At 37.4% G+C, this 15,873-nt stretch overlaps 1 protein-coding gene across 1 annotated transcript in view; it reads right to left on the bottom strand.

The window, feature by feature from the left end:
* Positions 1-15,873, bottom strand: part of LOC113071511 (BAI1-associated protein 3) — a 46,313-nt gene that overhangs the window by 7,693 nt on the left and 22,747 nt on the right. The window contains exons 4-25 of the mRNA XM_026244855.1: positions 14,305-14,382; positions 14,090-14,197; positions 11,806-11,865; positions 11,052-11,118; positions 10,313-10,526; positions 10,190-10,234; positions 10,024-10,101; positions 9,789-9,894; positions 9,581-9,688; positions 8,767-8,859; positions 8,579-8,682; positions 8,231-8,348; positions 6,451-6,575; positions 5,953-6,043; positions 4,882-4,938; positions 4,502-4,599; positions 4,146-4,197; positions 3,899-4,050; positions 3,589-3,712; positions 2,588-2,731; positions 2,327-2,422; positions 1,826-2,041 (exon numbers count right to left, since the gene is read on the bottom strand). Of these exons, the coding sequence (XP_026100640.1) occupies positions 1,826-2,041; positions 2,327-2,422; positions 2,588-2,731; positions 3,589-3,712; positions 3,899-4,050; positions 4,146-4,197; positions 4,502-4,599; positions 4,882-4,938; positions 5,953-6,043; positions 6,451-6,575; positions 8,231-8,348; positions 8,579-8,682; positions 8,767-8,859; positions 9,581-9,688; positions 9,789-9,894; positions 10,024-10,101; positions 10,190-10,234; positions 10,313-10,526; positions 11,052-11,118; positions 11,806-11,865; positions 14,090-14,197; positions 14,305-14,382 (2,334 nt within the window). The remainder of the gene's footprint in view (positions 1-1,825; positions 2,042-2,326; positions 2,423-2,587; positions 2,732-3,588; positions 3,713-3,898; positions 4,051-4,145; positions 4,198-4,501; positions 4,600-4,881; positions 4,939-5,952; positions 6,044-6,450; positions 6,576-8,230; positions 8,349-8,578; positions 8,683-8,766; positions 8,860-9,580; positions 9,689-9,788; positions 9,895-10,023; positions 10,102-10,189; positions 10,235-10,312; positions 10,527-11,051; positions 11,119-11,805; positions 11,866-14,089; positions 14,198-14,304; positions 14,383-15,873) is intronic.

The following is a 15,873-nucleotide window of genomic DNA, read 5'->3' on the forward strand; positions in this document are numbered from 1 at the left end:
CACATTGAAAAAGTCACACGACTTTGCGGTATGAGATGGGATAACTAACCAGCGGACCGATCTCGTTCACAGCATCTATATGTTGTTTTGGTCATTCTGAAATGTCTGAGGAATGTCTGTCATCAAAGTATTTCTGTATAATTACTGTCTTACATGACTCTTTGACTCGTTGATGGAAAAGGTGATTTATTCGCAAATGTTTTAGGCAATATAAGAAGATTTGCGCATAATGTAAGTTAAATTTGTATCTTTGGATGGAAACATATGATTGACTTTTCACTCCAGAAACTGAGCGGCAGTCAGGGGTGTGTTTCCCAAAACCATCCTCAGCCAATTATGGTAACAATAATGTCTGTTTTTATCAACAGTTCAATGATTTGGTTTTCCCTAAAACTTCAGTTCCAACAAACATTGGCAAAGCATTATCGCAAACTTTAAACTTTGCAAATAATTGGAAATACTGCTCTTGAAATGTGGTTACAAGCATAGTTGATGTTGACTTAATTAGATAAATATATGATGTGGTCAATCTGTATCTTCCATTCCATGTTTCTCAAGAGAATAAAAGTGACGTTTTTAAAGAGCGCGCATGTGTGAATGCACTCTTGTACTCTGAGGGAACCTCAAACATCTGGAATTAAAGTAAAACAATGGTGAACAATAGAAGCTTTCAGATGCCATGTTTACATAACATACATAGCATAACATTACATCGGACTTTGATTCCACCTTGAATTAACCAGCATCATTTATTGCTTCAAACACAATTGTGGTGCCATTAACAACAATTTGTGGTTCAAACAACGGCTGAGCGATAATGTTTCTATAGTCTCGGGAAACAGACATGACAGAAATTATCTGACATTAACCTTATTCTTTTTAATCTGACATTAGTTTATTTATCCACTGTTGCATTAAATTACGTATTTAAAAGGTTAATTCACCCAAAAATGAAAATTTGCCATGATTTACTCATGTGCCTTCTTTCAGACGAATGCAATTGTAATTATATATTTTTTGTTTAAAATGTCCTGGCTCCTACAAGCTTTATAATGGCAGTGAATAGCCACTGAGATTTTGAAGCCCAATAAAATGTGTATACCAGTCATAAAAAGTGCTCCACACAGGCACGGCTCCGGTGAGAATATAGTCTAGCAAGAGTTAAGTCTGTTTACAAAAAGGGAAAAAACCATCTACTCTTGGCTTGTATCAAAATCCTCTGACATTTTTCTTTACAAATCCTCCTTTTGCTCTCTCCTTTGTGCTTTCACATTTGTCACCACGTTTGTCTATACCTTACATCATCCGCTGAACAGCTCTCTCGTGAATGTGCATAAGACAGTTAGTGGAAGATAGAGATTACAGTTTTCAGAAATTTTTACTGCACAAATGCATTGATTCACTTCAGAAGGCATTAATCAACCTCCCGAAGCTGTGAGGACTACTTTTTAGGATGGATGGATGCACTTTTATTGGACTTCACAATTTTGATCCCCATTCACTGCCATTTTAAAGCTTGGTGGAGTCAGGACATTTTTTTATTTAAATCCAATTGTATTTGGCAGAGAGAAGTAAGCTATATACACCCAGGATGGCTAGAGGGTGAGTAAATCATGGGTTAATTTTCATTTTCGGGTGAACTATTCCTTGAAGTAATGAGTTACGTCCTTAACTGAGAAAGGCACCCCAGAAATATGATTTTCAGAAACCTGTGTTTGGGTACAATATGCGTTAACATAGCATGCTTGTACAGTTTGTTGCCATAGCTCTTGATATAATCAGGTCTCTTAGCAGTTGAACTGTGGTTCCTGATGTATGTCATTACCCTCTCAGTAAGGTGTGTGATTAGGCGCTTGGCCTCCCTCTGCAGATCGATATCAGCGTTGTAGAGCTGTCCATTGAGGGACTTGTTGACCTGCTCCTTTCCTTCCAAGCCGCATGACTCCTCCATGGCCTGTTCGACCCCCCGCCAGTCCAGCTCCCGTGGTAGACCCCCCAGGTACACGCGCACAAGCTCCGTGCTATTCAGAGCGACACAAACCTGCACCAAAGTAGCAGCCAGGAAGAGGAGGTAGGGAGATCGGAAATGAGAAAAGGAGAGGTAAAGAGTGGAAAGAACAAAAAGGAAGAAAATAAGGAGGTCTAAATGGGGTAGAGGGCGAGAGAAAGCATATAGTGCAAAATGAAAAGGGGGCGCTAACGAGGTCAGAAACACTATGACACATGCGCACCACTGAGACGTCAGTGTTGTCAGGGAGAAGCACTCAACGCTGACATTTACTTCGCTCGTAATGAAAGCCAACCCTCCCTTGCCCAGAAGCGGTACCTGTACGATGAAACTCTTGTGGTCTCGTCCCAGCTGGCCTCTTTCAATCTTGCGCTTGATCAGCTCGGCGTAACACACCGCCTCGCTGCAGAAATTCTGCCACACATCAAGAAAGAATTGCGTTATGTGGGTGAAACCATCAATTCTCCTTTCCATTACAAGCATGCTTTTTATTTCAGTGTTTCTGACCGCCGCTCCCCAGCTGTGCAAGCTTAAACTGCATGCTTATGAAAGTGGAGCTTAGAGCTTAGAGGTGCTCACGTCCGTCAGGCGTGTGATGAAAATGAAGGCTCCCGCTGAATCAGGCCACGCCAGCTGGGCCCAGAACTCCTGCACCTGGCTGAAGCATGTAGTGACGTCCACCGCCGAGGAGCTGTGTTTGGTCTGACTCTGGATGGGCTCCAGCTGTATAGTTAAAATAGGCACATTACGCTATGCAGCTAACACAATACTCTCTCAGTGGGGTACATTAACTTGATTTTTGTCTTCTCAGCACACACTTAAACCTGAAGGGGGTTTTCACAGTGATGCCATAGAACAACCATTCCGAGTTCCACAAAAAGCCTTTCAGTGAACAGTTCTTAAAAGAGACATTTATTTTTACTGTGAAGAACATTTTCTGCCTGGGCCATGTTTTATAAAAAGAACTGTAAGTAGTTAATGGAAATTGTTATATAAAAATTCTTAAAAGTACAGGTTCAACTTATTCCCAAAAGCATTGTAACTAGTACTAGAAAGTCTAGTGAAAAGTGCAGGGAATCCACAAAAATACCTTGAACCTACCTTATTTCACCAAATGAAATGAATGCAGCCAATGTTGGTATAAACAAGGAATTGGCATGACGGTTGCAGATAACTACAGGTATATGAATAAAAGTGAAGGTGGATATGCTGTCTTTACAATGACTCAGTGGCAGGCATGGAAACCATTACACATGTCTTGGCTTGTCATCATGTCGCCCCACACCATCTTCTTCACCTTCCATAAGCTATTTCTTTCTGTCCACTCATCTGCAGCATTGCTATCACTGTTATTGCTGTACAACACTTTAAATATCTTTTTTTACGATTAATCTCGTATGTTCATGTTAAGTCAATCCATCGTTTTTTTTTTTTTTTTGGAAACAGGCCTAGGCTGATAATCTGTAGCTATTTTATGCTATTCTTTCTAACATCGCCATTGAAGAACTCAAATTAATTGGCCACTTATTGTATTGGTAGTTATAGTAAGCTATAATGCTTGAGTTTGTCCTCCAACTCACCTGATCCATTTCCACAGCTTTGCGGATCCTGTCAGTGGATCGTTCATGTACAATCTGCAGCCATTTATGAATAGAGGTCTTAAACCAATTGTGAAATCCAGTTAGAGCCAACATCTTAGTGTCTCTGAAAAGAAATGCCCACATGTGAATCACCATCCTCAGGCTCACTCAAGAATAGAGAATACCTTGTCAATTAGTAGAACCATCAATCTATCAACAATCTATCCTCATGTACATTCACTCTTTGAATTAATCTAGCTGATGAATTAGCTCTCATGCAGATGGATTAAGAGGATCACAAGTGACTAACTTAAGAGGAAGAAACTCCCTAAAGCGCTTGAGGGACTTCAGAGACATGTAGAGCTCAAAAAGGGTCTCTCCCATGGTTTGGGTGAGTCTCGAACTCTCCTGCTCCAGGTTCCCACACACTCGCTCCATTGCCACATTCACATCATCTGCCACCTGGAGACACAGCACAACATTAAAGCTCTATCGCCTGACTCCTGTTTATCAGGAAAGACTTATTTTTAAGCATTCCCAGGGGTGCTCAAACTTACAAGTTTTTCTAACTGCCGGTAGGAGATGCTGAAAAAGTCAACTTTGACAGAGCTGAAAGACAAGACAAAAACATTTTCTATGTTTGTTTCATACTTGTTGTGTCCCAACCCATCTCATCGAAAATGAAGTGTGCTTTAAATAACATATTCATAGGCTGGTTTTCCTGAATGCTGTGTCTCTGCAGGGCAATCAAACATTGTTCTGATTGTTCTGCCCAACTAAGCAATCCTGACTCTGCAGGAGTTTGTAGTGGGACTGCTTGACCGGCCAATGGTAGGCAGGGAGCCTGTTTTGGAAACCTGTTTGAAAATAGTCATTATTTTGTCTAATTCTGAAATAACATGTCTAAAGATACCTGTGATAAAGCTTGTTGTAGACATTTTGTCCTCTCTGAACATCAACACATACTGCATCCACCACCATAACCAAACGCCTCAGCTGCTCCTCTAGAGTCTATAGAGATGTGCAGACAACAGATACATCAGCTAATGAAATGCTTGACCAATGCTTTCTTGTTCAGTTATGAGCAACAGAGAAACTACAGGTGCTTTAATTACAGCAGTATAAATGTAGACAGTTTGTTTCAGTTTTATATTATAGGTAATATAGATCATAATATAAAGGGCCACTGAAACAAGGAATTCATGTAAGTTTCCAGGCTTTCTTTGTGCAGTAGTTAAATGGTAAGAACTACATTTGAAAACACTTTTAAATGGTTATTAAATCAGTACTTACGCCTTCATCTGGTTTGATGTTTGATATCATTCCTTCATACCACTCAACTGTACCTTTCTAATGTCAGGAATAAACAAAGAAACAATAAATAAAAAATAGAATACAAATGTATCCATATTTCAGTAAATTATGAACTATTTAAAATCAATGTGTACAGTAGCCCCAAAAGCATTTGGACAATTTTGAACATGTAAACCCAACTAACTGTAGAAATATCTATGCATTCAATACAAAATATAAAATCAAGTAGCATCTGCTAGTGGTTTACCTAAAGCTTAAACTTAAAGCTTTTTTTCAGAGTCATCACCTTTAACCATCTGGTCTTTCAAGATGTATAAAGTCACTTCCTCTCCAGTTCACAAAGATTTATAATATACCAACCACAGGTGTACTTCATGAAGTATATTCCATGTTTGGCAACCAGAATACTTTCTCCATTACTTCAGTCTTCAGTAACACATAATCCTTTATACATCATTCTAAAATGTTTAAAATGTATAATTTTTTTCAGGATTCTCTGATGAAATGGAAGTTAAAAAAATAACAGAATTTATTTGAAAAAAGAAAGCCATTTAAAATAGATTAATGTCACGTTTGGTCAATTTAATGTGTTCTGACTACATACAATTATTTCTACTGAACAAAGCAATATAAATCATCACAGAACATTCTAATGGTTTCCACTACAAATATCGTTACAAATATTGCAAACCATCAAATTTTAACCAACAAATCCATTTAAAAAATGTTTTTTTGTTGTGTATTTTGGGAAATATTCCATTAGGTTTTATTGGATTTAACATGCCACCAATAGAAGGCCAAATACCAATAGAAACTAACAGGGTCCATTATAGTTTCAATTAAAATCCAATAAAAGTCCCTATAACCAGTAAAACTATTACAAATTTTTTAATGGTGTCTATTGTTTTTTGTTTTGTTTTTTTCAGCAGGGCTTATTTAACCCAAACTTTTGAACAGTAGTGTACATTTTGAAAATTGTGGCTTCAGTGTCCAAATACATTTCAGAACCACTGTATGTCTCACTGTTGTATGTCTGAATCACCTTATTACCTTTATAACTGTTGCTATTTCCAAGTGCAGTTCGCTGCGGTTTGAACACACGGCTCTAAAGGCTGCCATTGACTGCATGTGACCAATGCTCCTAAGGCACACATACATACAGCAGATCAATATCAAAAGAACAGTTTCAACGACACCATGTGGAAAATGCAGAAATTGTTTGTGTGTCGGTCTGTCTCTGAGCCTAGTATACTGTACTACATTGTAGTAGCGACACAAGAAATGCACACAGGATGTCAATGTTTGTGTGTCACACTACCCAATACAGATCTACCCATAGGAGTCTGAAAGGGCAGATCACCATGAATTCCCAAACACAGCTGCTGCAATTGATGGCAGAAATTTCTGAACTGGAATGGTTTTATTTTGGTCCTTCAGCCTGGAAATTGACCATATGAAGGACAGCTCCTGTGAACTTATGTGTGAGTTCATGAGTCTGTGTAGCCTATATGTGTGTGTGTGTGTGTGTGTGTGTGTGTGTGTATTCACCTCAGCATAAGCTCACAGCGTATGATGGCAGCAGAATTGTTGCAGGGGAATACTTGACGCATACTCTTCATTTGAGACAGGCAGTAATCACAGTAAAGTCTGAAGCTCTCTGCCAAGAGACCCTCCTGCACTCACAAACACATAATTACAGACTGGACCCAGATGAAAAGAATTAGTCCCAAACTAGAGCCTTAGGGGGGAGTTCACTGAGAATGAATTACTCCCGCTGATAGCACCATTTATTTGCACACGCTGACTGCGTTGTTTTCCTAGCTAAAACCTGGTAACCTAGTCTGGCTAGGCTGGTCAAGCTGCTTTTAGCTGGTTGTTCCAGCTGGTCTCCAGTAAAAGAAACATAAATGTCTTTAAAGGTGAAAAGTACAAAATACATCCTCTTAATCTACAGTACACTCTTAAAAAATAAGGTTATTTTTAATATGAAGTAACAGTATTACCATTAGTATCGCTAGTATAACTTAAGAGTCCGAAGAACCCTTTTCTGCTAAAACAGTTCTTTGAGTTAGAGTTTATGGTTCTTTTTTTGCCTCCTTTTTGATTTTTAAATCTGTAACTGTCAAAGTCACCTCATTACTGATTTTCTGGAGCTCAGCTATTCAACTACACAGACTGACTGTCAACACACTCTTGACAGGTACATTTTCTTTTTAAAAATGACTGTACATTTTAACTTTCAAATTGTAACTGGTTTCCTACCAGTCATGTCTTGTTCTCTCTGTAGTTTAAAAGAACATGTAACGGTCACCAGCTCTGCTCAGTTCAGAATACTTCTCTCCAATTCTCCATTAAATAAGTGACGGAGATATTGAATTTATGATTCATATTGCTAGAATTTTCATTACTTGTTTAATAGGTCCTATATAGCACTTTTAAATCATGGATATTTATGGAACCTTATAAAAATTATCCATTTTAGCACAAAAGGGTTCTGCTATTGTCACAATAAAATAATCCAATGTTGGTTCTGTTTAGAACCATTTTACTTAAGATTGTACTTTTTTAGTGTACCATTCATGGTTTTATCTCACCAAAACTGTAAACACTTGCCAATTTAGATCTTTTTCCACTTCAACCAATGGGTAGTTGGGGCATTGCTTCTGTATAGCAAGCTGAGCTTGTAGGTGTCTAGCCATGGCTCAGATTCTTTTACAGAAGTGCAAGATAAAATCTGAAAACTTGCCAAAATACACAAATACAGACAATAGGTAACTAATTGGGCAAATAACTTAATTTTAAAAGATAAACCAATTTGATGGATTGTTTCAAAGACACCAACCTTGTGGCGTTTCTTCTTGACAGGTAAGCTAAAATCAAGTTTCTGCTACATTCTTTACTGTCAAGCCCAGATAAAACAGCAAGATATTGTAAGGATTTGATAATATTATAGTATTAGTGTGTACTTCAGATTTAAGCAAAAACTGTAAAGGATATTTATATACAATTCGTTTTTACCATTTATAAACATAAGCCTGAATACATTTGATTAGATTTATGCTTAAAACAAAAATATTTCATCCAAATACTCTCAAGCAACAAATCTCATTATCATGCAAATTTGCTTCCTAACTAAAAACGTCACATTCTACAAGCATATGCGTTTTACTGGAAAACAAGAACAAAAATGCTGATTAAGAAATTGATTTGCTGCAGTGCAATGAATTCACCCCTAATGTGTAAAACACCCAAAAGCGCTGAGCCCCAGGGTGATCTCCGGTTTCTGTGCCCAGACATTCAGGGTCAGCGAGCTATTGTAAAAACCCACCAGCTCCCCGTGCACAGCGGTATCCTCCCACTCTGCCTCCACGGTTTTCAGCAGCCTTAGGAGCAGAGCGTAGCTCATCCTCTGAGAGCGGTGATGGCTGCTGTAACACTGCCAACGGCTGCAAACACATGCAAAAACATCCGTTTTACACACTAGTGTCAGTCTCACTGTTGGCAGGCATGTGTAGCTGAAGCATGCAGCGATTATCAGGATGGGTCTTGGTGTTAAAAGCATTTGCTGTTTTCATACTGTTGTGCTCATCCTGTCAATAAACATGCTGACTGCATGGCATGCCACAGATGAGCTACTGTATAATCTCACTACAGGTTTGATGTTTAATATACGTACATGATGGCCTGCTGCAGAGGGGAGAGGTCGGCCTGCACTGCATGATGGGACAGCACAGTCCATGCAGCCGCACACACTTGTCCATTCCAGTTATAAGGCTCTTTCTGCAATTAAAATGGTGTGATGATTAATGATGAGCTCCTAAGTTTGACACAGATGAATGCTAGGCAAATAAAAAAAAGTGCAACCTGAATTTGATGATGTTCATAGTCCAGAATCTGGCTCAGCATCTTCTTGTGAATGGTCACATTGGAGGCCATTTTACTCAAGGCTGTGTCTCTCTGTTGAGCAGAAGTAGTGATTAATAAATATTATGAAGATGAATAGGAATATTATAACCTTGAAGGCTATTTTTCTTTTTAAAAACCTGCATGCTGAAAGTACTCGACCTTTCAAAAGTTTGGAGAAACATTTTTGTAATGTTTCTAAAAAGAAGACTCTTATGCTCATGAACACGCATTTGTTTGTAAAAAACTGTAATGCTGTGAAATATTACTCTTTAAAATTTTCTATTTTAATGTATTTTAAAATGTAATTTATTCTTGTGATGTAAAGCTGAATACTGCTGTGGAAACTGTGATTCTGTTCAGAATGCTTTGAAAAAAATATAAATATAATTTAAATGCAGCATTATAAATGTGTTTCACAGTCACTTTTGATCAATTTAATGTATCCTTGCTGAATAAAAGTCCTAATTTCATTTTAAAAAATCTTACTGATCCCAAACATTTGAACAGCAGTGCACTCACTACTTTTGTCCATTTAATGAAGTAAATAGGAAACTGGGTTTTCGAGTTCCACAATTACTTACTAGCACACATCTCTATTGAATAAGTAGATGGAAAAGTATTCTCCAACATTCTAATTTTGTGTTCCACAGAATTATGTAGGTAATGCAGGTTTTGTTATAAATGAGGGTAAATACATAACAACAGAATTTCCATTTTAAAGGGTTACTATCCCTTTAATAAATGCTGCTAGATTTCAGGTGAGCAGTGGTACCTGAGTGGTAAATAGACGAAGAATCAGGTGACATTCTCCTTGAACTTTAGAGGCGCTGGATCTGGGCTCCAGCTTAAACCATTTATCATAACCAACGACTGGGATCTCCTAGTGAGGGCCAGAAAGTGATGCAAAAGTAAATTCAATGACAAACACAATGAGTTGCCTTACTGTTATAGAAACTAAAGTGTGCGGAATTACAACTCACATTCAGCGGGACGTTGATGCAACCCAGGAAGTCATCAGCATTCTCTTCGCTTCCTGATGCAGTGGCCCCGTTAGACCTCACGGATTTGGCAATTTGCTTGAAATATCTAATATTATGATGCAACCGTTTGAGTCATACATTCAGCATGCAATTGAACCAGTATTTGCAGAGAATGTGTCAGACGTATCTCAGGCTCATTAGCTTTAAGACAACAGACGGTTGTTGTGTGACCTACCTGCCCATTCCTCTGAATCCACTAATTTCATTCAGTTTCTTACAGGCTTCCGCAACAGAAACATCGTCATCGTGATCCCTTGGGTGGAAAATAACAAACAATTTTTCAGTGAGAAAAACAGAGATGACTGTTCTCGCTCTGAGAGACATATGTTGATGCATCTTACCATATGTCCAGATGGAGCAGGTCATTGTGAACATCATCAATGTCACTGTGGAAAACAAACACATTTAAAAATGCACAGATCATCTAATAATATCTATTCAATCTTAAACAGTAGGATACTCACAAAACAAAGTGTTCATTCCACACTGGGTTAAGAGTCTCTGGTTTGACTTCGGTCACCTGGATATCTCGGCCCGCCAGCACTTCCTTAACACTCGAGCGCTTCTCTAACTTTTCCCGTCTCTTGCGAAAACTGAACTTCCTCTCTTTCTTCTCCTCAGTGTCTTTGGGCGACTGTCCCAAGAGGATTCCCAGCATGCAGTAGGGGTCACTATAGCCTACACAGCAGCCACAGACAAAAAATGTTCACAAATTAAACTCAATAAAGGTCAGGATAAATACTTTCAAAGCATATAAACAAATGGTCTGTTTAAATGGAGTAATTTTTGTGTAGTCTTTTTTTAGTACTATGTACTTTTAAATGTACTTTTAAGATACTAATATGCACTATTTAAGGGTAAATTAGATACAAAGATATACCTTTAAGCCTTTTCTACCTTATGGTACCAACCTAGTAACAGCTTTGTACCTTTTTTGAGAGTGTGATGCGAATTTGGCTCATCAAAAGGAGAATAAAACTTTGCAGACAAAATAAAGTTTAAAGTGATACAATCTCTGTGTTGCTTTAGTTAAAATAAATAACATTTCCTTTGAAGATGTTCTAAGGGATATAGGTATTATGTCTAGATGTGAATGTTTTGTCTTGCTGTTGTGAAAAAGTAGGTGTCATAGGCTACATCAAAAAGACATTAAAATTAGAAGCAAAACACACAAATAATTCACAAAAGACAAAAACATCTTACCATTTGCATCTTTCGCCATGAGATTCTTGCCTTTCATTACAGAGACCCTGAGAGAAAAGCTGGCTTTCTACAAAAGAATGTTTCAGACATGGATTTGAACGCATCATGGCAGTAATAAAAACTAAGCATGTTTTATTTGCTGTTCGACATGGTGGCGGCACCTCGAGTGAGTGCACAGTAAAATAAATGAAAGCATGCCGTGCTGTAGTGCCAAGGCCTGTCGAGAGGAAAGAAATCAATAGAGGTTTTCTTTTACAGATGTTAGAGGTGAGTATATTATGTATGAAACAGGCAGTGGGAGACTGCTGTTCAAATGAAGGCTCGGAATTATGAAGGCATAATTCATCATTATGATGCACATTCAAATAGCACAACATTTATCTGTTCTTTTCAAAGACCTTTAAGAGGTTAAAAGAGGTAACTGGAGCTTCTTTCATTCTGACATTTCAAAGTTTCTTTGGTCTTGCAAAAGATAAAACTTGTTATTTTATTTTTTTTATGTCATTGATTCTGCATATGTTTCATAAGAGAGGCTCTTTACAGATATCAGTATTTTCCACTTGTTGAAGAATTATTTTACCTTTACTCATACGCAAGAAGAAAAGAGTGAAATCTGTCTGTAAAGAAATTAGAAGTTGGCTCTAAATATCGAGCAGACAGCAGATACCATTATTACTGTGACTGTCAGAACAAAAGCTTGATAAAAAGAGAGTCATGTTTGTAATGTTGGACAAAATCTATGTGAGACACTGACCTTGGATTCTCTGACTCTCTGAAGGATGATGTCATGCTCCTCTTGACCCATATCAAAGACCTGATTGAGAGAATGATCATAGAAAAGATTGGTTTCTAAAAAAAAAAATAGCATTTTGAATATGAAGTCTTTATGACTGGGTATAATGGTTATATTGATGCAATGACATAAGTGTTTACAAGTCACAAGTCTTTAAAAATCAAATTCTTCAGCATACACTACCGTTATGTATGTATGTATTTATTTATATAAATTAAATGTATATATTTTATTCTACAAAGATGCAATTAATTGATCTAAAGTGACTGTAAAGACTTTTAAAATGTTACAAGAGCATTTCTATTTCAAATAAATGCTATTTTTATTAAGTTTCCATTCGTCAAAAAAAAAAAAAAAAAAAAATCCTGACATAAGCATTTCACGATTTCTTCTTTCCCCAGGGCCATATTCCTGGTTGTATATGCACTGTCAGTGAGAAATCTGAAGTGATGCAAAACTGACTGCATCATAGTCACTTCAGAGTGGCATTGTCAACAATTGGATTTCACCATCAATCCATCTATTGCTGTTAAATGTTTGTGGAATTAATGTTATCATGGCAGGTGCAATGGTTTCATATGACATGCCAAAGTCCAATCAGTGTATACTTACATCACTGGTAGTTCCTATTGTGCCTGGTTAGACCCTACATTTAAATAGGATCTAATGCAGTCCCCCCCAAAAGGAGTTCCTGTAACTAAAATTTCCTATTCTTGTGGTGCAAAAATGGCAAAAAATATATCTACATATAGTTATAGGAACTCTGAAAATATTTGGTGCAAAATGTTGGTGCCTCTTATGTTGTTCGTGGATCTCTAATCTCTAATTTTAAGTCCAAGTGAAGTGTCAAATAATTGCTGATAAGCACAAGTTCCAAGCTCTGACTTTTAGTTTACAGGGCTTGACAATAAGCACTGTGTTTTAAGACTCTTGGGCAACAGCATGCATCATGAAAGTTTAGAATTTTAAAGCATTTAAGCGCAAAAAACTCAATTCATAATCAGTGCACTACTTTATGTCTGTACAGTGCAAACAATGCACAAACCCCAAATGGAGTCCTTTTTTGGAACTTCTTGAACTTTAACTGGCAAATATCCCTGGTCAATTTGAACAATAAAACAACTTTAAAGCATTCAAGCACAAGAAGATGTGAAAAACAACTCCATTCAGTGTGTTCTGCATGCAAGGCATGCACACATAGATCCGTGTCGCAGGCCGCTTATTATTATTCATTCTCTCCACATCTTCATAAAACAGGATGTCAAATACCCATCTTGCCGGGTATACTCGAAAACAAGTCAGTTATGCCTTAAAGGAATACTCCACTTTTTCTGAAAATAGGCTAATTTTCAAGTCCCCTGGAGTAATATAGCTGAGTTTTACCATTTTCAAATCCATTCAGTCGATCTCCAGGTCTGGCGTTAGCACTTTCATTACATTATAGTTTATAGTTCTTAGTTACAAAAATGTACAAAAATGTACAAATTTGTACAAATTTGAACCACTGGACCGACCAGGGTAGTGGAAAAAATCCTTTAGTGTTGAGCCTGAGTGAGAACTGTTTAACTGCTTCTACATGTCCACCTTGTTCTCTTTTTAACTCTTTAAACATTTATTCAAAGGTTATGAGTACTGACATACATTATTCTTGAGAAAAGGGTTTTTGCATTTTACAGTAGTGATGGTAATCAAATCTCAGGTTATGTCAGCCGTTAAGGCAAAACTGTTTTTTTTTTTTTGGAAGAAAAAACATAGATCAAACACTTCAAATGTAAGACCTACTGCACTTCAGTGTTAGAGGTCTCAGAATGGAATCAGGCTCCTCTGGAGTGATGGGTTTCATGGGTGTAATATAAGCACCGAACATCAATCCCCATTGGGCACGGCTTTGATGTTTAATCATGTCTGAGACAAGAGCATCTGCTCCAACTAATAAAACCAAGTCAAAGTAAACAAACCCCCCACCACCACCCAAGCACAACCCTGTGTTCCCTTCAAGGACTAGCATTTTTTTTTTCAAGAATACAAGCACTTTGAACACAAAAGATAAAACAAAAATGGCATTTATTTGTGTATTTCATTTCTATTTAGAAATCAATCAGAGCATGATATTTATTTAGGTCTTGGTGGATTTGAAGCACCAGAGGCACAACACACATTGTGATATATTGTGTTGTTATGGAGGGATGCAGGAGCGATTGAATCATGCACGATGTAATTTATTGAGAAAACAACAAAGTTGCACCTTCTGCAGGTAGCTGAAAATGTCCCCTTCGTTGGTAACATATTCTGGCGATGGTACCCCAACGCGATTGACCACGGTGTAGATCGCCTCCTCATACAACAAATCCAGCTATAACAGTATGATTTCAAAAAGAAGAAAAAACACGAAGTACCAAAAGAAGGAATCATGATATCTGTATAACCGTTGCTTTTTGAAAGGATGACCAAGAGACTCACCTCATTTCTGGTGGATCGCTCCGGAACCAAAGCCTGGTCTTTGCACTCCGGGGGTGGAGGAGCACAGCTGCTCTCCTCCTGTAAATGCATGAGGATGGAGAACCAATAAAAAAACAAAAAACAAAGATGACAGGTGGGGTGATCAATGAAGAGTGGGGAGATCATTAATTGTGCGTAACAATGAGCTCAAAGCAGCTCTCTAGCCGTGTAGATTCAAAGGCTTCACTGGCTGAGAGCAATGAGCTGACAAGAGGAGAGTTCATGAGCCCCTCAGAATTATCCTCCGTGAGAAATTGATAATTTGATCCAAAATATGAGCTTGTTTGTATTTGAGCTACACTAATAGGTTAAGGGCATCTTGACAATGGCACAGCGATAAACTTCCACTTTCGTCGATGAACGTCATTTACTTTTTCACTGGCCAATCTACAACACAATCAGTTCTGCAAGAGGAGTGATTTGAGACGAATGTTCTAATCAATGTCTTCACAATCAGCTATTTCAGGGAGAATCTGAAAATAAATAAATAAAAATAAATAACACAAACAAATAAAACTTTTTATTAGGTTTTTACTACCAATGATAGAACCATTGTATTAATTACTATGGTCCATGAATAAAGCACTTATTCAGTACCAAATGGTTATTAATTAATAGCCTCACTATACTAGGTTTGTGTGCTATTCAAAAAAAAACATTCCATTTGAATTCGATTCCTTCACCTTATATATTTTTATTTAATTTATATATAGTTCTGTACATTTAACACATTTATGGACAAGTGTGAAAGAACATTTCCCAGAATGCCATGCCTGTTGAATTTCTGAGTGCCTTCCATTTTTTCAGCAGCCTTGTTTCTGGAAGTATTTTTCCCAAATTGATTTTTTTTTTAATTCATGAACCAAACCATCCAGCTACAAGGTGAAAAACAACATCACAAACTTTGACAACTTTCACAAAAATGGAAAACTGGACACAAAGTACAAGATTATGTACTTAATGCTTTTGGTGAAGAAACTATACTCCCGTAAAGCATTGTGAATGATATAAAAAAAAAAAAAATAAATGTTGAAATAATGTTGACTAATGCTTCAACAAAAGCATATACAAACTAAATTAAACTTTGTAGCCTTTAAAAAACTCTATTTTTAATGATTGATAAGTCATTGTTAAAAATCAATTCCACATATGGAGAAAATGGATGAGATTTTTACTTCCAGGAGCATGACTGTTACACTCTACTGTGATTCGGTAAATTACACTTCCTCTAATTTCAATTCAACTTCCTGTGAGTGTGGCCAATTCAATAAAAAGTTCAGCAACAGACACTTGATCACAAAATCCCAGGATAACAGCTAGCAATTCACTAGCAATAACTCTAGTACTGACTGCTGTCAAGAGTTCATGAATCCACAGTAAGGAAAACTGAGCCAGAGATATGCGCGTGGGAAGTTATTAAGGAGGGATTCTCTTGTACCCAAAAAGAACAGTGCAACCCATTTCATCTTTGTCAAAGAACACCAGAATGGTCCAGAAACATCCACCAGCGTGAAGAGATCAAATACTTCA

Source organism: Carassius auratus, unplaced genomic scaffold (genome assembly GCF_003368295.1).
Source record: "Carassius auratus strain Wakin unplaced genomic scaffold, ASM336829v1 scaf_tig00007487, whole genome shotgun sequence".
NCBI lineage: Eukaryota > Metazoa > Chordata > Actinopteri > Cypriniformes > Cyprinidae > Carassius > Carassius auratus.